Source organism: Emys orbicularis, chromosome 6 (genome assembly GCF_028017835.1).
Source record: "Emys orbicularis isolate rEmyOrb1 chromosome 6, rEmyOrb1.hap1, whole genome shotgun sequence".
NCBI classification, from domain to species: domain Eukaryota; kingdom Metazoa; phylum Chordata; order Testudines; family Emydidae; genus Emys; species Emys orbicularis.
The window spans coordinates 51,328,386-51,349,987 of record NC_088688.1 but is presented as its reverse complement, the minus strand read 5'-3'; the positions used below and the strand labels follow the sequence as shown (position 1 = coordinate 51,349,987).

General features: G+C 40.1%; 1 protein-coding gene across 2 annotated transcripts in view; it reads left to right on the top strand.

Annotated features, from left to right (window-relative positions):
• SSBP2 (single stranded DNA binding protein 2) overlaps positions 1 to 21,602 on the top strand; it is a 284,138-nt gene that overhangs the window by 225,812 nt on the left and 36,724 nt on the right. For both annotated transcript variants that reach the window (XM_065406924.1, XM_065406923.1), the window contains 5 exons: positions 6,801 to 6,860; positions 9,781 to 9,847; positions 10,069 to 10,139; positions 15,421 to 15,488; positions 21,548 to 21,596. In XM_065406924.1, the coding sequence (XP_065262996.1) occupies positions 6,801 to 6,860; positions 9,781 to 9,847; positions 10,069 to 10,139; positions 15,421 to 15,488; positions 21,548 to 21,596 (315 nt within the window). The remainder of the gene's footprint in view (positions 1 to 6,800; positions 6,861 to 9,780; positions 9,848 to 10,068; positions 10,140 to 15,420; positions 15,489 to 21,547; positions 21,597 to 21,602) is intronic.

The following is a 21,602-nucleotide window of genomic DNA, read 5'->3' as shown; positions in this document are numbered from 1 at the left end:
TCTGGACAGCACTTTGAACTCCAATGCACTAGAAAGATACACAGGAAAAGCCCCGGCAACTTTTTAATTTCATTTCCTGTTTGGTCAGCGTGGCGAACTCAGCAGCACTCAGCAGCACAGGTGACCATGCAGTCCCTCCAGAATCGTAGAGCGTAGAATGTTTCTACGCTCCCCCTATCATCTCCATCCCTGAGGTTATTGCAGATTAGAAAGCGAAAAAAACGCACTCGCGATGATATGTTTTCCGAGTTCATGCAGTCCTCCCGCACTGATAGGGCACAGCTTAATGCATGGAGGCATTCAGTGGCAGAGGCCAGGAAAGAATTAAGTGAGCGTGAAGAGCGGAGGCAGGACACGATGCTGAGGCTAATGGGGGAGCAAACGGACATGATGAAGCGTCTGTTGGGGGAGCAAACGGACATGATGAAGCGGCTGTTGGGGCTGCAGGAAAGCCAGCAAGAGCACAGACCCCTGCTGCATCCACTGTATAACCGCCTACCCTCCTCCCCATGTTCCATAGCCTCCTCACTCAGACGCCCAAGAACGCGGGAGGGTGAGGCGGGGAGAGGCTCCGGGCACCTAGCCACTCCACTCCAGAGGATGGCCCAAGCAACAGAAGGCTGTCATTCAAACAGTTTAATTTTTAGTGTGGCTACAATAAGCAATGTGGCCTTGTCCTTCCCTCCTCCCCCACCCCACCCGGGCTACCTTGTCCGTTATCTCATTTTTTTTAATTAATAAAGAAAGAATGTATGGTTTCAAAACAATAGTTACTTTATTTCGAAGGGGGGAGGGTGGTTGGCTTACAGGCAATTAAAATCAACAAAGGGAGCAGGTTTGCATCAAGGAGAAACACACACAACTGTCACACCAAAGCCTGGCCAGTCATGAAACTGGTTTTCAAAGCCTCTCTGATGTGCAGTGCGCCTTGCTGTGCTCTTCTAATTGCCCTGGTGTCTGGCTGCTCAAAATCGGACGTCAGGTGATTTGCCTCAACCTCCCACCCCGCCATAAACGTCTCCCCCTTACTCTCACAGATATTATGGAGCACACAGCAAGCAGCAATAATAATGGGAATGTTGGTTGCGCTGAGGTCTGACCAATAGCACCAGCGAGCTTTTAAACGTCCAAAGGCACATTCTACCACCATTCTGCACTTGCCCAGCCTGTAGTTGAACTGCTCCTTACTACTGTCCAGGCTTCATGAGCCATGGGAGCAAGGGGTAGGCTGGGGTAGGTGCTACTGCGCGGTGCTGCCAGCTGGGAGAGCAGCCTGAGGCAGAAGCCTCCAGCTCGCATGATATTCCAGGCAGGACTGAATCTCCATGAGATGAAACTTAAAGAAGAGAATGACCTGGAGTCTCTGTCTCCCATTCAGTGCTCTAAGAGGAGGATGGCCATGTCTGTCCAGGCACCCCAATCGACCTCATTCAGGAGGATTCCAAGGAGTCCTCCTAGAGCAGCAGTACCAGGTCTACCAGCAGCACCCAGGAGGACCAGAACGGATCCCCTGAGCTCGTCACTGTCCGACGAGGATGGGTACCAGTCCTACTGCACTGTCCGACGAGGACGGGTACCAGTCCTACTGCACAGTCTGCTGCGAAGGCACCCAGGAGGACCAGAACGGATCCCCCGAGCTCATCGCTCATCGCTGGGGAGCAGGAGAGTAAAGTTGCAGGGGAAGTGGTGGAGCCATACACCATGCCCTGGAGGTTGCTAGGAGCCGGGCAGGGAAGACGTTCCCAGAACCCCTAGCCAAGCTACATGTCTGACGAGGATGGGTACCAGTCCTACTGCACCGTCTGCTGCAAAGGCAAGGAGCTGCTGCTGTGTAGCAATGCCAGCTGCTGCAGGTGCTTCTGTGTCGAATGCTTGGAGGTGCTGGTAGGGCAAGGTACCTTGGCCAAGGCAAAAGAGCAAGAGCCCTGGAACTGTTACATGTGTCAACCACAGAAGTGCTATGGGGTGTTACAGAGCCGACCGGACTGGAATGTACGGCTGCAAGACTTCTTCACCAGTGACAAAGGACAGGAATATGATGCACCTAAAATCTAAAAAGGCCCACACATTTCCCTGAGTCACTACCCTTGATAACAGAACGTCAATGACTGCATTGGCTACTTGGATCACAGCAGCCCCCACAGTAGACTTGCCCACAACAGCAGCGGTGACAGTGAGCTGAGCGGGCTCCGTGCTTGCTGTGGTATGGCATCTGCATGGGTAACCCTGGAAAAAGGGTGCAAAATGATTGTCTGCCATTGCTTTCACGGATGGGAGGAGGAATGATGACATGTACCCAAAACCACCCGCGACAATGTTTTTGCCCCATCAGGCATTGGGAGCTTAACCCAGTATTCCAATGGGCGGTGGAGACTGGGGGAACTGTGGGCTAGCTACCCACAGTGCACCGCTCCGTAAGTCGATGCTAGCCACAGTAGTGAGGATGCACTCCGGCAACTTAATGCGCTTAGTGGGGACATACGCAATCGACTGTATAAAATCGATTTCTAAAAATCAACTTCTATAAAATCGACCTAATTTCATAGTGTAGACATACCCTCAGTTTGCTTAAGAGCCTTTGGTGAGGGATCTTGTTAGAGGCTTTCTGAAAATACGGATACAACTATATTGTCTGGATTTCCCTTATCCATATGCTTGTTGACATCCTCAAAGAATTCTTATGGATTGGTGAGACATGATTTCCCTTTACAAATTGTGTTCATCTATGTGTCTGATAATTCTGTTCTTTCGTATAGTTTCAGTCAATTTGCCTGGTACTGAAATTAGGCTCACTGGCCTATAATTGCCAGGATCGCCTCTCACATCCTTTTTAAAAATTGGTGTTACATTAGCTACCTTCCAGTCATCTAGTACAGAGGCTTGTTTCAATGATAGGTTACATACTACAGTTAATAGTCCTGTAATTTCATATTTGAGTTCAATCGAACTCTTGGGTGAATACCATCTGGTCCTGGTGACTCATTACTGTTTAATTTTTCAATTTGTTCTAAAACCTCTACTATCAACCCATCGGTGTGCGACAGTACAGATTTGTTCCTAAAAAGAATAGCTGTGATTTGGGTATCTCCCCCATGTCCTCTGCAATGAAGACCAATACAAAGAATTCATTTCATTTTGCTGAAATGGTCTTGTACTTACTGCCACCAGGTGTGTGCTGCCATAAGCGAACGTAGAACCTAGGGTGAATCTGGCCCTATGTATTAACCTTTTCTTTTTGAGATAAGTTTTCTTTTCTTTAACTTTTTTCAGGTTATTTTTTACATTAAATTGAACCACACAGCGCAGCCTGCACATAGGCTATCGCAGTCAGGGCCGGCTCCAGGCACCAGCGCAGCAAGCAGGTGCTTGGGGCGGCCAACGGAAAGGGGGCGGCATGTACGGCTCTTCAGCGGCGGGTCCCTCAGTCCCTTTCGGAGGGAAGGACCTGCCGCTGAAGAATGAAGCGGCGGCGGTAAAGCTGCCGCCGATCACGGCTTTTTTTAAAAAAAATTTCCCGCCGCTAGGGGCGGCAAAAACACTGAAGCTGGCCCTGATCGCAGTGGTGGGCAACCTGCAGCATGCTTGCCGCGTGCGGCCCGTCAGGGTAATCCGTTGATGAGCCGCCTGACAGCTTGTTTACATTTGCACGGCCGCCCACAGCTCCCAGTGGCCACGGTTCGCCCAGCTGCAGGCGGCTGTGAAAATGTAAACAAACTGGCGGCCCGCCAGCGAATTACCCTGATGGGCTGCAGGTTGCCCACAATTGGGCTATCACATGCCTAGAAACTCACTCATAAAGATTAAATTTACTTTAAAATCTGTCTGGTTAAACAAGAGTCACATTTCCAGGAATTGAAATTTGAACAACTTATTAAAATAGATAGAAATAAAAGAAGTCCTGTGTTTAACTCCTTCTTTCAGAGGCTTCATCCAATGTTACGGAGCAGAGAGAAGGAATCCAGATATTACATATAGAGGTGCCTTTTAAAAACCAAGTGGAATCATGGTAGTTTTCTAATGGGTCTGTGACCACAATTTTCAAACCTGGATACCTAATGTTAGGCCCCTTAATCCAAATGTAGGCCCCTAAACAAGAATGGCCTGATTTTCAAAGATACTGAGCTTGCAGTTCCCACTGGTTTCAGTAGGATTGTGGATACCCATCATTACTGAAAATCAGGCTACTTATATTTAGGTGCCTAAATATTGCAAATTTTGCAATTTATTTGCACATTTTTGTCATTAAATATGAAAACGAGTAAAAAGAAGTAACAACGGTATCCAAATATTAATTTAACCTCACTTGGGAGTAAACAAACTCTAATCCCAGTATTCAGAAAGGATGTTGATTTAAATAAAAGAGGTTTCTTGAGAGCCAGACCACTTGCTGGATTATTATCTATAGGAATTAACCCAAACCCTGGTTGCTAGGTACAAGAAATCTTGAACATTTTATATTTCAAAATCAAGCAGGCTAAAGCTTAACAGCAAACCGAACAAAAATAGCTAGTAGTAACAATAGGCAGTTAAAGATGCCAGAGTCTCTATGTCATCTGCATCCTGTTGGATATTGTTTGTGGAATCCGACTTTTGTAACTTGTCCAGAAGTCATGCTGAATCATTATCACTTTTCCTGACTGTCTGAACCAGAATGTAACCAGAAAAAGTGCTGATGTTTCAACATATGCCTATTCAAAGACTTTCCTAATAGGAACACATTCTCTCCTTTTCTGATGGTTTTTCCTGGGCTTTAGAATGAGAAAAATGAAATTTTGAAGACTGATTTTTTTTTAAAAATAGAATGTATCTTTTGCTCCTCTACCAGCTGTTGGAATTCTTTCTTTGTCATGAATGTCTGTAACAGAAAAATAATGTTTTTTTCTGCACCCTGTTTAGGGTTTTTCAGTACAGACTTTTTTTTAAACCTACAGTCATTATAATGGGATCTTCTAATTTGTCCAGCTGCATAACATTAAAACCACTGTACAGTCATTTGCTCCAGCCATTTCAGTGAGCTCAGTAAGTCCAACACTTCCAGCTCAGCTTTTGTTCTACAGAATTTCCACTCTGTTGGTCTGAGAGACCCTGAGGGAAAGGCTTGTGGAAGGGAAGGTTTTGCCCTGATAATTGCAGGGATAGTCTTCTCTGTGTCCAAATATTCACAATTTGAAGTATGCTTTAGGCTCTTCAGCTGCTTCTGGAATTACAGGTGTTATTAGGTGCCAAAATCACTCTTTTTATCATCTTTCTAGTTAGACATTTGCTCCTTTCCTTTCAGATCTAGACTTTGCTACCATGATCTCTGCTTTCTGACTTCTAGATGGGAATAATTCAATATGTTTTACCTATGGTTGAATTTGAAGACAGCTTGAAAGTTACAGCTGGTGACGATTTCATGGGCTGTCGTGCTTGAAAATGTAATCATGAGGAATTGTAATAGCACTCCCCCTCATCTCTGGTCACAGTGTTGGACAGGATCATTGTCTCTGGCACCCCCTACTGGGCTCTCCCTCATCTCTGTGATGGCCTTTCCCAGCCTTTGTCTTCTCCTGACTTCCTCCGGGTGTTCTGTGGCTTGGCCCTCTAACCAACTCGCATGAAAGTCTAAACCACTTCCACTGGAACATGAACAAACGAATCTTAAAACTTATACCCCTTCCCCCCTTTCAGACTCCGCTTTAGTTCCTTTGTTGGCCCTACCTCAGGCTTCCCCTGCAGGAACCTAACCTGCTCCCGTAATATTCTTCCTCTGTTGTTTCCTGTCTGCTAAACCCTATCCCAGGGCTTCTCTCGGCCAGAGAAATCTGTCTCCTCTGCAGTCTCTCCCCAACTGAGCTCTTTCAGTCTACTTATAAGTCATAACTCCTCCTCCTCTGGCCAGAAGGCAGTTAATTAATCACCCCCCAGATGCATAGCTTGACTAATTAGGGTTCTTTCCCTTGCCCAGGTGGTGGGGGTTAAGCCCCCTCACAGGAATGTTAGATCTGTTTTCTGATGTTTGCACTGGCTTCCTGTTTACTTCTGGGTGCAATTTAAGGAGTTGACTTTCATATATTAATTCCTAACTGGTTTGCTCCCCATCTATCTTAAAGACTAGCTCTCTCCTATGTACTACAATGGCAGCTGAGGTTCACTGGACACTCAGCTAACACCAAGTGATGATGAACCAAGGTCTGTTGGATGGGGTAGGTAGACTGGTGTGTGGGGAGAAAGGGTTGCATTACATGAGGTATGTGAGCAGAGCTCAGTAATTTAGATAATCTAGTTCAGATAAGTCTCCAGACCTCTAGATACATATGTGAACCAAACCTGAAATACAAATCCTCTATCACTATTATAAACCTTGTATTCTTTAAAATGAAAATGTAAAAAGATAAAGTACTTGACATTTTGTATTATTCTGTTATTATGTACTTCTCAACTCTTCCAAGGGTATTTTATTTTATATTCCAGGCTTTTTAACTTCCCTTTTATCCAGTCAAAACCTTCCATTTTTGATTATGTAATCTTAATAGTTTATCATTTTACATATGCTATGCATGGAGTTGTTCATATTCTGCTTACACAATAGCTGTATTAAAATTTTTAAGAAATGCAGCTTGGTACTAATCTTCAGAAAAGAGTTTTAAAATATATATATAGTTTTGCTAAGTGCTGCAGACTAATGTACTAAATACTGTTGTCAAAGTATATAAGATGAGCTCCTGAGATTTGAGGATCACAGGAACTATACATGTAGTTACTACATAAAACATTTCTGAACTAAATTGAATTCTTTGGTTATGTTCCTTTTTTCATAGCCTTTTATGTCCCCTCGATACCCTGGAGGTCCAAGGCCACCTTTAAGAATACCCAATCAGGTAAGAGTCTTATATCAAGGACACACATTTATGGGCCGTGGTTTTCAATCTTTTTTCATTTGTGGACCCATAAAAAATTTCAAATGGAGGTATGGATCTCTTTGAAAATTTTAGACATAGTCTGTGGACCTACAGGGTTTGCAGACCACCGGTTGAAAACCACTGTCTTAGGGAATATGGTATAGTGGTTAATACAGGGGACTCCTGAGTTCCATTTCTGATAGTTCCATCGACTACTAACCTCTGTAACTTCTAATTCACTTAATCTTTGTCTGCCCCTTTTTGCCCAGGTGTAAAAGGGTATATTGATATGTACTGCATAGGAGAGGTGGGTAGCTTAATTAAAGTTTATTAACTGCTTTCTGATCTGTACATGGAAGGGGCTATATACTGTAAGTGAAAAGTTATCATTGCTTTAAACATTTGTTATAAGTATACTGTAATTCAGTATAAAATAAATTCCTGATTGCTGTACCTTACAATAATATGTTACTCAAAGACATTCTAGCATTTGACTTCCACTTTTTTATATGTATATATTTCTAAATTGTTTAAATACTGGCAGGTAAAAGCTGGATGTGGTGAATACTATAAAGTCTACTGCCAACCTGCTGTTTTAATTTCAGAAGCTATTTTTGTCTGCACATTACACTGTTTTCAGTTTAGAGCTATAGCATAATCTCAGTGAATTACAGCCCTTGCAATTCATTTACATTATGCCACATTCATGAATTACCAGTTTTGGCAACATTGCCTATCATTACGTTTCAGATAATATAAGCAGTACATGAAAGTGATAAACTATTGTAATGCAATTTTAAAGTTGAAATTTTGATTACACAAAAGTCAGTAAAATCATAGTTAAAATTCCCATGGTAACCATAACTCTTCCTCGAGCACATGCATTATAGTAGGGTACTGTCTTACTTGATCACATAGGAAAATGTGACATACTGCTCAGCAATAATACAATATGATACAGTGGAAGGAAGCTGCACTTCTTTATATAGCCATACATGTTCCAAATATTGCATGAGTCAAATCTCCAGCCTGGGTGTCTTGCAAGAGTAAAGTCCTTAGTGTTTCCCTACATGCCACCTGTCATCTCTGGCAGAGGTGACAAGATCCCACTTCGTGGAATTTGACACTTCTGCATGTTTTACTTTTTGCTCCTACATATTATCTTGAACCTGCACCTATTGAAGTAAACGATAATGCTCCCATTGACTAAAATGACACAGGATGAAACTCTATATCACAGATCGGCAACCTTTGGCACGCAGCTCGCCAGGGAAAGCCGCTGGTGGGCTGGGCCAGTTTGTTTACCTGCTCCAGCCAGTGGGAGCCGCTATCGGCCAAACCTGCAGACACGGCAGGTAAACAAACCGGCCCGGCCCGCCAGGGTGCTTGCCAGGGTCGGCTCTATGTTTTTTGCCGCCCCAAGCACGGCAGTCAGGCGGCCTTCGGTGGCATGCCTGCGGGATGTCCGCTGGTCACGCGGCTTCGGCGGCGTTTCTGCGGGTGATCTGCCGGTCCCGCGCCTTCGGCGTACCCGCCGCCGAATTGCTGCCGAAGCCGCGGGACCGGCGGACGTCCCGCAGGCATGCCGCCAAAGGCTGCCTGACTGCCACCTTCACAGCGACTGGCACACCGCCCCAGGCTGCGCTGGTGCCTGGAGCCGCCCCTGGTGCTTGCCCTGGCGAGCCGCGTGCCAAAGGTTGCCGATCCCTGCTCTATATGTTCCATAAATCATATAATGAAATACACTATTGTAATGTATAATCAAAAAGGAACATTGTGAACGTTACCTTTAATTTCCTGACACTTCTGCAATTAAAACCTCAACCTTAGAGTGAACGTGTTGTATGTGTATGTGTAAAAGTATAAAATAATAAATATATTTATATATATATATGTATGTATATACATATGTATGTAAAATAATAAAAATTCACCACAATCTTATATTTCTTTGCAGTCAAGGTAAACTGATCAGTTCCTTCATTAAGCAATACCAGTGTTACCTGATCAGATGCATTTAATAACACCAGATTTACTTACTCCAGATAAATATTTTTATTATGAATAAATTAATTTTAGTTGGCTTTTGAAACACCATTCCAGACTAAGATCCATTCTTGATGAAGATTTTTGTAAGATGACTATATTACAGACAGATATTCGTGCAAAAGGCTAGAGAAATTAATTGTAAATATAACTATTTTATAACAAACTCAAAGGACAGATAATAACTTGGGGATTATGCTGCATTTGGGCCAAGCGGGACATAACAACACATTATATTTTCATGCTTGAAGGCAGGATTTGGGACTAAGCTGAGTCTCCTGTTTCCATTGTAGGAGTATAGAGGGTATATCTTGGAACTAATGTCCTTGGATGGTAAGGGAGGATGGAAACTACAACATTCCCCACCTCCCAGCCCTACCTTACCCTGCATTTTGAGTACCATCCAGGTGGCCTATTTGTGGCTGAGCATCTGAGAAGACCACAAAGCCACCTTTCTAGCCCTGGAAGGTAGCTGTTAAAATAATAGAAAGAGAGGATGTCAAAATTTAAACATAGAGAAAACTGACCCCAGAATCAAGAAATGACATTGCCCCATGCTCCATAGCCAGGTGGGATACACAATACAAGAAAATTAGGGACAAACAAAAGAAAATTAGGTAAAAATAAATACTGAAGAATATTCACATTTAGCTGTTTAAGTCAATGGAACTCCACGAGGCCACACGGGTGCGTGGATCCAATTGTAAGATCTTGTCCTATGTCTTTAGCAGAGTTAAACTTTTTGCTTTACACTTGGCTCAGAAACAGTTTCAAAATTAAAAACAAAATTACCTGAATTTTCTGTTTAAAATACAATTTATATCTCCTCTTAACATGTTTTATATATGTGTAGGCACTTGGAGGTGTCCCGGGAAGTCAGCCATTATTGCCCAGTGGGATGGACCCAACACGACAACAAGGTAAAGTGCCTGTTTACTAGATGTGAAATGTATGTTCAGAATATCAACCTTTTTTTTTTCTTTTAGAAAGGTTCTGCATCCCAAACTTGCATCCAGCACCTCTTCTTTTAAAGTCCACTGCAGCTGCTTAAATGCTTTTCAAACCATGAAGCAATAATTTGTCAATAATTTAGAAGTGTTTTTATGCATCACAGTTGTTAAAGTTGTGTAATTTTTTTCAGGGCATCCAAACATGGGTGGGCCAATGCAGAGAATGACTCCTCCAAGAGGAATGGTTCCATTAGGACCACAGGTACCTTGCATAAATATGTGTGTCTATATTTACAGTACACATACATATGATATTTTAGAGTCCTTTTTGTCACAGCTGTACTAGAATTAAAGTTGAAATATGTCAGCACTTTTCTTTCTAATAACATTTTTAAGGGATTTTCTCTCTATCATAAAAATATATTCTCGGTTAAAACTTGACAAAGTCGCGAACTATAAAGAAAATTTATTTTATTTACAAAATTTTATAAAGACTGATTTAATTTATTTTGAATGATACAGTTGTAATTCAAATAAAAAGGCTTACGTATTTGTCCATATAACTCTAAAACATTCAGAAAACTTAAGTTTATTCCACAATTAATGCATATTATGGTCTAAGTCTAGGATTTTCAAAGGTGCCTAAGCAGTTGGCTCAGGCTCTTTTGAAAATCCTAACCTTATTGTTTATATTATTTCGGAGGGAAAATTAGCCCCACAATACAGCTAAAGTATTCATAGTCTGTGTGGCAAAAACAAAATTAATTAATTTTTATAAAGATCTTTCTCTAGCCACTAAACTTCTGATCACAAATTCCGCACTCTAGATTTTTTGGCATAAGATTTTAAATGTACACAATTACTCATACTGCATGTGGATGGTGCCTGCATATCACCTGCAAATAGCAATTGTTAGCCTTGTCTTTCTAGATCTGCTTTTCAAGAAGAGCAGCAAGCTTGAACATCTGGGTTCAGCCGTCCTCCCACTGCTGACCTGGTTATAGTTACTTATATAGATCCTCCTTCACCAAGGGTGTGAAAGTTTTTTAGTAAAAGTTTATACATTTTCCACTTGCAAGAATGAAGTCAAGTGGAAATTAAATCCATTCTGAAATATCTCCAAAAAGGTTAGCCCAGTGGATTGTCCATTGCTTATTATCACTTTTCCTCTGTAAGTCAGGTCTCTAACTTTGTTTTTTGTTTTTTTGCTTGTTATAGCCATTTTGGCCTTACATCTTATTCTGAAGAATATTTGGGTTATGTTCATCCCTCTACACTTTGATTTCTTCATTCAGATATTTTCCCTAGTGACTTCTCTGTTCAATGGGATCTACCTTTAGTTTTGAATAATTAGGTAGCTCTTTCTTTCTAACCCATGACTCTTTTTGGTAGCAACCAATTCTGCATGTGTAACCAACAAAAATGTGTATAAACATATGTTGGTTTTTCTACAGCACTTCAGTATTTCTGCCACTTGCTTTTTTGTGGTAGAAAGTTAAGCTTTGTGGTCATGAATTTAAGCTCACACTTTATGCTAGCATTATTAGCTACACACAGTAGGCAAGTCTGATATCAATTTTAGCAAGGATGATTTTCAGTTTTATTCTCTTTAAAACTGGAGGGGACTATGTAATTCTCTCAGACCTGAGTTTTCCAAAGTAGTCTTTTCTATAGATACATGCTTATCTATTATCCTTCTCACTTGCCTGTGGGGGTCTTCTGAGCAAACAGTTTTAATAACTTGAAAGGCGAGTTAACTTACAGGGCCTTTCATGCCCACTTTAAGGGCCTTTTACACTGCCAGAGAGTGTAAAGCTGCTTTAGGCTTAATCTACACTAAGGCCAGGTCTACACTACCGCGGTAGTTCGACAGCTGGCAATCGAACTTCCGGGTTCGATTTATCGCGTCTGGTCTGGACGCGATAAATCGATCCCGGAAGCGCTCGCCGTCGACTGCGGTACTCCAGCTCGGCGAGAGGAGTACCGCGGAGTCGACGGGGAGCCTGCCTGCCGCGTGTGGACCGCGTCTGAACCGCGGTAAGTTCAAACTAAGGTATGTCGACTTCAGCTACGTTATTCACGTAGCTGAAGTTGCGTACCTTAGTTCAAATTTGGGGGTTAGTGTAGACCAGGCCTAGGAGGGTTTTGCTGGTTGTACTATAGTGGTATAGTTAAACTGCAAAACCTCTTGTGGTGTACACACAGTTATATTGGTATAAAAGTGCTTATACCAGTATAGCTTATGTCAGTTTATGTCAGACTTATACTAGGACTTTTACCAGTATAACTATGTTGGCAAAAGATCATACCCCTTACCAAAATAGCTATGCCAGTAAAACTTTTTAGTGTAGACTTTTTAGTGTAGACCTGTCCTTCATGTAAATGAGATTAAGGGACACAAAATATAAAAAAGTTATCTAAATACCATATGTCATGGTGACAGGCCATATTTGAGCTAGATAGCAAGTTTGGACTGTACACTAGTTTTGATTTTGCTGTCCAGTTTGTTTGGTGTTAAGACCTATATTCTTGTGTGTTAGGGGGCTTATTCCTTCACCTTCTCACTTCCCTGGTCCTTCTCGCATGAACAGAGAGCAACAGTACCCGAAGTCCGAAGGTGCAAACAATTCGATGTTTATTGGGGTGAACTTCCAGCAAGCATGATTCCAGTTTCCTTCCTCAGTGTCCCCCTTCCCAGCTCTGACACCACAGAGCCTTGCCTGCGTCCCTATTCCCATTCCCCCCCCCTTAGCGAAACATGATTCCAATTCCCCCACCCCCATTCCCTGTTCCCATTCCCCCCTTACTTCTTCATTGACTGCAGACTATATAGTAAAACTTGAGTTCTGCTTAGCTATATCTTAACCAATCATTTTACTGAAATTTAACTAACCAATCCTAACATATTGTAACATGATTATTTAACCAATTATATCCCACCACCTTAATTGGTTTACACCCAACAAAATTAATTATACAGCAGACAGAAACAATCACAGAACCAGACAGAGATTATACAGACAAACAATAGGGAAGTGGAGACTACAGTGATAGAACAATACAGAAATGAGGATTTTACACCCCAGCTATTGATAAGTGAGTTCTTGCCAGACAGGATGCTATCAAACTACGTTTTCTTTAAATCTTTTAGGCTCTTCCCTTTCTCTGGAGGCGATAGATCGGATCACCTTTCTAACAGCCCCAGAGTGCCTTATTTCAATGTGACTAGTTTGGAATGTGAGGATGTGACCGTACAATTCCCAGCTTATGGCTGCCTTTGCTGCTTAGCCAAAGACCTTACTTAGCCTAAGAACAGGGCCTTAGACTGTCACAGTGAGAAAAGGCCCTTACACCGGCAGACAGTTATTTTGATTCTTTCTTTTATACCTCTGTAACTAGCTAAGTAATAAGAATACACCTAAATTCTTAAAGTATAGGCCTTTGCACACAGGCCTGAATATTTATATCCTAACATTGTGCTTGGGACAGGGAGACTGAAAACACAAGTATGTAACTTTTTTACATTTTATTTTAAGTGACTTCTCCCTCATTTAAGAGTTGGCCATAGGTACAGTAGTTAATTTTTGGATAATGACTGACAAACAAAAAAACAAAATACAGTGAAAGGGAAAAGGAAAATAAAACAAGGAAAAATAACTAAACAAAAACAACTTTGTTAAACTCTGCTGCTAATTGTTAGTCAGACTCCTTCATTCTTCACTGTTCTCCAGATTCCTCTCTCCATCCATCTTCTCCTCTTGGATTTCCTTCTTAGCAGCAGCTGTCCCAGATTTACCCTAATTATTTTCTTTCATCTTCAGCAACAGGCAAGCAGTTGTATATAATTGTAAAGGTTTATGTTTACTAAATGTGCCAAATGATTTTAATCTGATTTCTCTCAGTTCAAGTTCAGTAAGGACACCTGACTAAAATGCTTCCAGTCGAGAACTCCTAGTGAGTTCTATAAAGATCTTAGGCCCACAGACTTGGTTCCTTTGTCAAAATAAAGAAAAGAAAAAACAGGAAGACGCTCCAAAGAAGAAAGGTGGCTCAGATCTCTGAAATGAAGATGGAAAAATAGAATTAAATAGCTTCACAGTTCCTCCAGAAATGGATGTCATTTTGGTACTGTTTTGGTACAGGGAGACACCAAAAACATGAATATTTAAAGGGAACGCAAGGTAGCATTCCAATTGTTTCAGAATTAGCTTATTAGCTTGATACACAAACCCATTCATGCAAGCCATCTATGTCTAGAACTCCCATGGGCTTCAATAGGAATTCTAAACAAGGAACGCTTGCAGGTTTGGTTTCTAGTTTGCAACAAGAGAACCTACTCCCAGAAGTCCTTTCTTGGTTCACTTGAAATAAGTTTTTTGTAATTGAAATATCTCTTTTCACTATGACACATGAAATATAGTATCGGGTCTACATTTTAAATCTTATTGTCAGATTGCTCCCTGGTCTGCATAATTTAATGCTCAAATACCCTAGAGCATGGATTTGTGTAATAGACTGCTTTGGAGAACTCCAGTTAAAGTTCAGTAATCCAGTTATAATATAACTAGAGTGAATTGTAGTTACATTATTGCAAAACAGATAACAATAATGACTTTGAGGACATTCGGTTCTCTTAAGTAAATGATTGTCTGCCCGACTTCCTCAAAACACACTATTTTACTTTTTAGAAATTGCTTTATTATACATACATTTGCCTAAGATATCAGAAAAACTCAGTAGGACTGGTACAGTTTCTGCAATGAATGATATATGTGGGGTAAGGCAGGTTGTTCTATTTACATTTAACTGAAAAAATTGACTAAATAGTTCAGTCTTTCAGGAAAATAGCACAATGTCTAGGCTTTTGTCAGTTTATGTCATGATCTAAATCTTATTTGAGCACACACATTGGTTTTATCTATAATAGGGCTTTGGATAGCTCATTTATAGACATTTCTATGGCATCCTTTATACTATCTGAATAATTTTCATGTTAGTTGCCTTAGATTGGTTACAAGAGGAGTATAGCAATCATTTTATGTGTTATAGAAATGAAATATATTGTAATATTTTCCCATGGAAGTTATTAATACCCTGTTCATTAACCAGGTTCAATTAAAAATAATTCTATCTGAATTCCAAACTGTGAAACCCCCCGAAAAAAATCTATTTTTCTGTCTTTGAATGAGTTTTCGTGGTATGAAAGTTGAACGGTTATTGATTCTGACCTTTGTTGACCATTGAGTTTGCTACCGTGTATCATAAAGCTTCATGGAACAATTAGCATTTTAAGTATGCTTAGTACACATACATTTTTAAGAACTGTTAATATGTGTAGTGTACTAAGCATACTACTTTTTCATTAGGGATAAGAATTCTTTTTTTAAGTCAAGAATGGAAACTCCTGAAAGAATGAATCACACTGGCCTATCCAATCAACAGGTGTGTAGGGAAGTCATTAACCTGCTGTCCTTTCTTTCCCCCCTCCTCTTTGGTTTTGTTTTTTTGTTTTGTGGTAGTCTGACCCTTGGTTATCATTGCAGAACTATGGAGGTGCAATGAGACCGCCACTGAATGCTTTAGGTGGCCCTGGAATGCCTGGAATGAACATGTAAGCAAAATAATAAACTACTATCACATTTATAAAAGTAATCTTTTCCTGTTAAAATAAAAAATAATTATGACATACATAGGACAAAGGAGAATGTATTTTGATTAATTAACTAATATTAACAGTTGTGACAAAGTAAGGAAACATCACAGCAGTTTCACTCTTGTGCAAAGCATCTTTTACAGAATTATTTGTTTTTTCCTTCCAAGTCTCTCTAAATGTTGGGTTTGTTCTACAGGGCAGGGTTCATATATTTGGAATATCTTGTTAGTGTGGCCCACCGTATTCATCTGTAGATTTGTAAAGAGCCTTGACATTAGTTAGGTTTGAATGTTTATTTCACTGATTTAATAGTAAAAGAGTTTGCCATCAATTCATACACAGAGAGAACATTTTAAAGAATAGTAAGGTTATGATTCACATCTGCAAAAGCAAGGAAGTGCATAGTATGGGCAGAAACACACCATTGTCTTTAAATACATCGTCACAAAGGATACACATTAAAAAAGGAAGGACCGGATTCTCTATTCTTTTATATTGGTTTTATGCTAATATAATCAATGAAGTTACACAACATAAAACCAGTGTTATGGAGTGGAGAATCAGGCATGAGACATTTTAGTGTACTATGTGGCATTCAAGGACTTCTGGGGCTAGATACTCAGTTGGTGTAAACTGATGTACACTGATTTACATCAGCTATGGACTGGGTCCATGGAGTATAGTCCTCTCTTGATATATGTAGATAACTCCTATTTTCCAAGCCTCCAGAGCAACTTCAGATGTCAAACCACTGTTACTGGGTAGAATAAGTTGAAGTTGCACCAAAGCTAAGGCCTTCAGTGCAACTCTCCGTTATTAGCTCCCCCACTGCAAAGTACAGCCCCTGCCGGCATTGCTCCACGCCTGCCCCAGGCTTGAAGTTTGGGGGGGGACGCTGCCTCCTACCCCCCAAACTACGCCATGTTTAAAAGTAGGGGGCATGGCCCCCTGGTGCCCCCGGTTCCAGCACCACTGCCCCTCCTCGCTTCTACAAAGGTTCTAGTGCCCTTGCTTCAGCACCATACTTCTGGTTGAGTTAGAAGAGTGTTTCTTAACAAGTTGGTCATGACCTCCAGGAGGGTCATGAAAGGTAATCAGGTTTGCAAGGAATCAAAAATGTTATTACAATGTAAAGCAAGGGAAATCTCACTCCCTTCTCCACACACTCTTACCCTTCAACAGATCAACAGACTGACAGAAAGACACACACCAAGGCTTATCATTAATATATTTTTACTCTTACTTTTATAGTAAATTGGAAGGAAATCATGAAAGTTTTTTACTGCAAATAAGGTGTCGCCTACCTGAAAAGATTGCAAAACACTGAGTTAGAACACATCTTGCAGAGAGACATCTGATCTTGATTTAAAGATTTCAAGTAATGAAAGATCCACCACATCTTAGATATATTGTTCTAATCTTCAGGCAGATCTTGCATTTTTGAAGCAAATAAAGTAAATTTAAGGTTTGTGTTACTTTACCACAGATGTCTTCTGTTGCACTCAGGACAATTATTGGAAATTAATGTAGATAAAATAACTAGATATTTGAAATCAAGTGTAGGTACAACACAAATTGTAGAAAGGGTCTCAAGAAAGAGATTCCAACAAAGGAAAACAAAACTAAACTATTCATTACAAAATTTGTTGCTATTTAATAACAAAAAATTAGAAATAGAAGCAAAAAAAGTATTTTGAGGATACTTGTACACATGAGAGACCTTAAACAGAAAACAGGAAAAACAGACAAACAGGTTGCTGTCTCAGAAAGGAGCTCCTCACCCGCCAGTTAGCGGAAAATGAAACAATCATGGTTGAAGTACAACTTCTATAGCTCAGCAGTAGGCAAGCACACTTTTTCTTGTGTTGAGACAGTTACACATGGCTAGCTGTAACACCGTCAGACCCCGATCATTGGGATTGAACCTGGAACCTCTGGAGCTTAGTGCATGAGCCTCTACTGCATAAGCTAAAAGCCAACTGGCTCTTAAATAAGGCAGTAGAGCAGACTCATTAATCTCTCTCTCTCTCTCAGTGGTCTCAGTGCCACTAGATGGGACAGAACACCACATCCAGGAGGTGTGTGGGTTATACAGCCACACAGTGAAGAGGGAGGGAAGAAGTGGCTTTCTTCCCACCTTGCACATAAGAGTTACCCAGAATTGTAGCTCCTGTACTTGAAGTACTCAGGAGCTTCTGTATGACATAAAGAAGGCATGATGTAGCCAGTCATAGCTCCTTCTCCCCATGCTTCAGCCAAGCATATGCTATGCTCCTTAAAGGCTGTTGGTAATTAACCTCCCTCTAGTGCAGGGGTAGGCAACCTATGGCACGCGTGCCAAAGGCGGCACGCAAGCTGTTTTTCAGTGGCACTCACACTGCCTGGGTCCTGGCCACCGATCTGGGGGGTTCTGCATTTTAATTTAATTTTAAATGAAGCTTCTTAAACATTTTAAAAACCTTATTTACTTCACATACAACAATAGTTTGGTTATATTATAGACTTATAGAAAGAGATATCTAAAAATGTTAAAATGTATTACTGGCACGCGAAACCTTAGATTAGAGTGAATAAATGAAGACTCGGCACACCACTTCTGAAAGGTTGCCAACCCCTGCTCTAGTGCACCTGAAAATGGGAGCAAAATACCTGTCATTGTTCTTCTGGGTGGCGTGGTTTCACACGGCCCTTACCACAGACTGTGCCTTAAAGGCACAAGCTAGCCCAGAGTGCTGGTATTAGAAAGCTATGCTTTAGGGTATTCTGATCCCTGTCATATGCTGGATCCTGGACCTTGGAAAGGAGTTCTATTATATCTCTTGCCTTCAGAGAACATGATTTATCAGTAAGAAATTTTTCTCATATTGTCAAAGTGAGTAATTTTTCTCTTATATCAAATGGAGTTACGTACACATATCAAAAGGAGAATAGAGGCTTAACTCTGTATTTTTTGCTTTTGCAGGACATGAAGTGTGAGGCCCAACCTTAAAGTTATTGATGTCACTTGTGCATGAATTTCTTTATCATATAAGTCCTTGTACTGTGATATCATAGCATAGATGTATTGTACATATTAACACTAATATTCAGTTTTAGTTATAGAGAGCATCTAAGGATAATCCACATCCAGTAGCAGTAAATGGACCCAGATGTTTTAGCGATTCCTCCTTTCGATTATCCCTTACAACTTATGCAATGCACGATGCTAAGCAACATCTGTGTACCTTATCTTCTGTACTTGTATTTCCATAAAAGATGGCAGCTTCCTTATTGCCTTATGCAGGGTGCATAGTTTAATTTGCATTTCCTTTTATGCAGGCATAAACTTTTTTGAGTTCAATGGGTTTGTCTCTCTGGCAGCATTAAAATATGAAGAAGTAGCTATTCTGCAAAGCCAACAGCCATTTTAAAGTGTAATGTCTCCTCTGTAAGCAATTAGAGGGGGTACAACTCAAAAGGAAACTATCTTGGTAGGATGCTAAATATCTACCAAATATCATTTTTGAGATTTTTCCTGGTGTTGCTTTGGCTAAAAATAGTGCATATTATGTAATCTGTTATGACAACAAAACTAGCCTGAGAATTTATAGACAGTGTTTCAACCCAAAAGGACATTTTTCTTAGTAGATGTAGCATTGAAAAATAATTGCGTACATAGCCTAAACTTCAGTATTTAAAATGTGATATATATTTGTTTCATGCATCTTTTTAAAGAAAAAATAATTACAGTGAAATCTGCAAGTGTCCATGTCAGAGTTTTCATTGTAAACTCACTTCTAAGGGATCTAAATCTCATCTGTAGAACTTTAAGCCCAAACTTGGCATGATAAGTCTTTGTAAGACAGTATTTTTTCATACAAAATGGGAGCAAAATAGCAAATTTCAGGGGATAATGTTACAGTTCATAAGCTTATTTTAATGGCCAGTATGAACCAGACTTTTTTATAAGGTTCTAAGAATGTTTCGGTATATACCTGAAGAGAAAAAGAATTTCCACTCACTTTTTAGCTCATAAGCTTCCTTTATAGAAAAGCTAAAACACACACAAAAATAGGTAATCAGGCATTTGGTTTAAATTATTCAATATTTTGATAGAATACAGTCACACATAAGGAAACTGAAATATTGAACATTTTTTCAAATACTAGTACAAATAAAAAAATTGAGACTTATTTTCAAGATGGCAATGAAAATTGATGTCTCCTGATTCACTGAAGGAAACATCTGGGTTAGCATTAAAGGGGTCCTCAAAGAGGTAACATCCAATAGTTCTGTAAAAAATGAAAGTATGGAAATGATGACTGTGTTTCTAAAGAATGCTATTGTAATTAGACATATGAGTCTTCTATATGTAAAAGATTATATTGTGAAACTGGTACATTAATAGTAATGTTTTATGAATATGTTGAGAGTTCCATAATAAACATTTATTAGAAGGGGGGATGGGGAAGCTGCTCACATTGCTTTAAAGAACTTTGCAGCTGGCTAATTTTAAAAAACAACCAAATATTCTACTCCATATAATCATATACCTCCTGGGCAGAATCTGCCTTGGTGCTTTTTGTAGCTTTCTACATAGAAGTTTCTCCTATGATTTCTAGTAAATTTGCAAAATCCAGTACCTTGTCAGATGCAAGATGAGCTTTCACTTAGTCTGCTTCATACTTTTTAAGTATTTACATTGATCCAGATGTAAGAGGGTGGTGAAACACTGGAATGGGTTAGCTAGAGAGGTGGTGGAATCTCCATCCTTAGAGGTTTTTAAGGCCTGGCTTGACAAAGCCCTGGCTGGGATAATTTAGTTGGTGTTGGTCCTGCTTTGAGCAGGGAATTGGACTAGATGACCTCCTGAGGTCTCTTCCAACCCTAATATTCTATGATTCTATGTATTGTGTGTATTTTTCTTTACATCACATTCAATTTTTTGGGGTGAAAACAAAGTTACAATATTGTCGCATACACACTTTCTTGTATTGGAGACAAATAAATTTAAAGCTTAATTATGAGAAACAATAATTATTTTTATTAAACAAATTATAGATGGTATTATAGATACGTAGTACATAAATGCTTACTACAGTCTCAATTTAGGAAGAAATTTAAGCCTGTATACAACTTGCATGCTTAAAGTTAAATACATGTTTTAGTATCTTTCTGAATTGGGCCATACTGTAGGTAAACATTCACAGCATATGTAGTACTGGCTCCAAATTTGTATTATGGTGTCAGTAACCAGAATACAACTAAAAATACTCCTTATAAGGAATCAATTGTCTTGAATCTTATCAATAGCACATTTTACTGTCTTTTTAATATTACTATACCATAATAATTCAATTAAACCATAAAATGCTGTGTTTATATAACATTGGGCCAAATTCTCCCCTATGCAGGAAAAAAAACTATATAGGGGCACAAACTTACATTTTTTTTTCAAGTCATGCTGTTGGGGTCGTGGGATTTGCAGAATACTCAGGAGTGTTGGATCCCTAATTGGCAGGTATCTATGATCTGTGCAAAACTCCAGTATCTCCCACACTGCTTTCTATACCTCTGGGATCAAAGCTCTGAAGGAGGAGTTGTCATGTAGTTCCTAGCAGACGGTGTCCTGAAAAGTACAGAAGTCCACAATATATGATTTAGCCACTGAGATATGTCTAGATATAACTGGTGAGCTTGTGGTGACGGACATAATCTTTTAAGAATAATTTTGTATAGTATCTGCTAAACTGTTTAAATGCTGGTGGTAGTTTAGCTATGATGAACTTGTATTAGTTTAACACTATAACAAGGTATACTTGTAGTTTATAATCACACTTTACTGCAGTGAAAAATGATGATGCTACCAGAAGAGGCCAGTAAAAGATAGCAGTTTTTAAAAAAGCATATTCTACACTGGGAACAGTTTGTGGTCAAGTTACACCATAGAGCATCTGACGTTTGGCTTCTTGGTAGCAGAGTTGATCAGAAACCAAACTTTGTTTGATTAAATCCTCATTTGTCATTTTATATTCCAGGGGTCCAGGAGGTGGTAGACCGTGGCCAAACCCAACGAATGCCAATTCTGTAAGT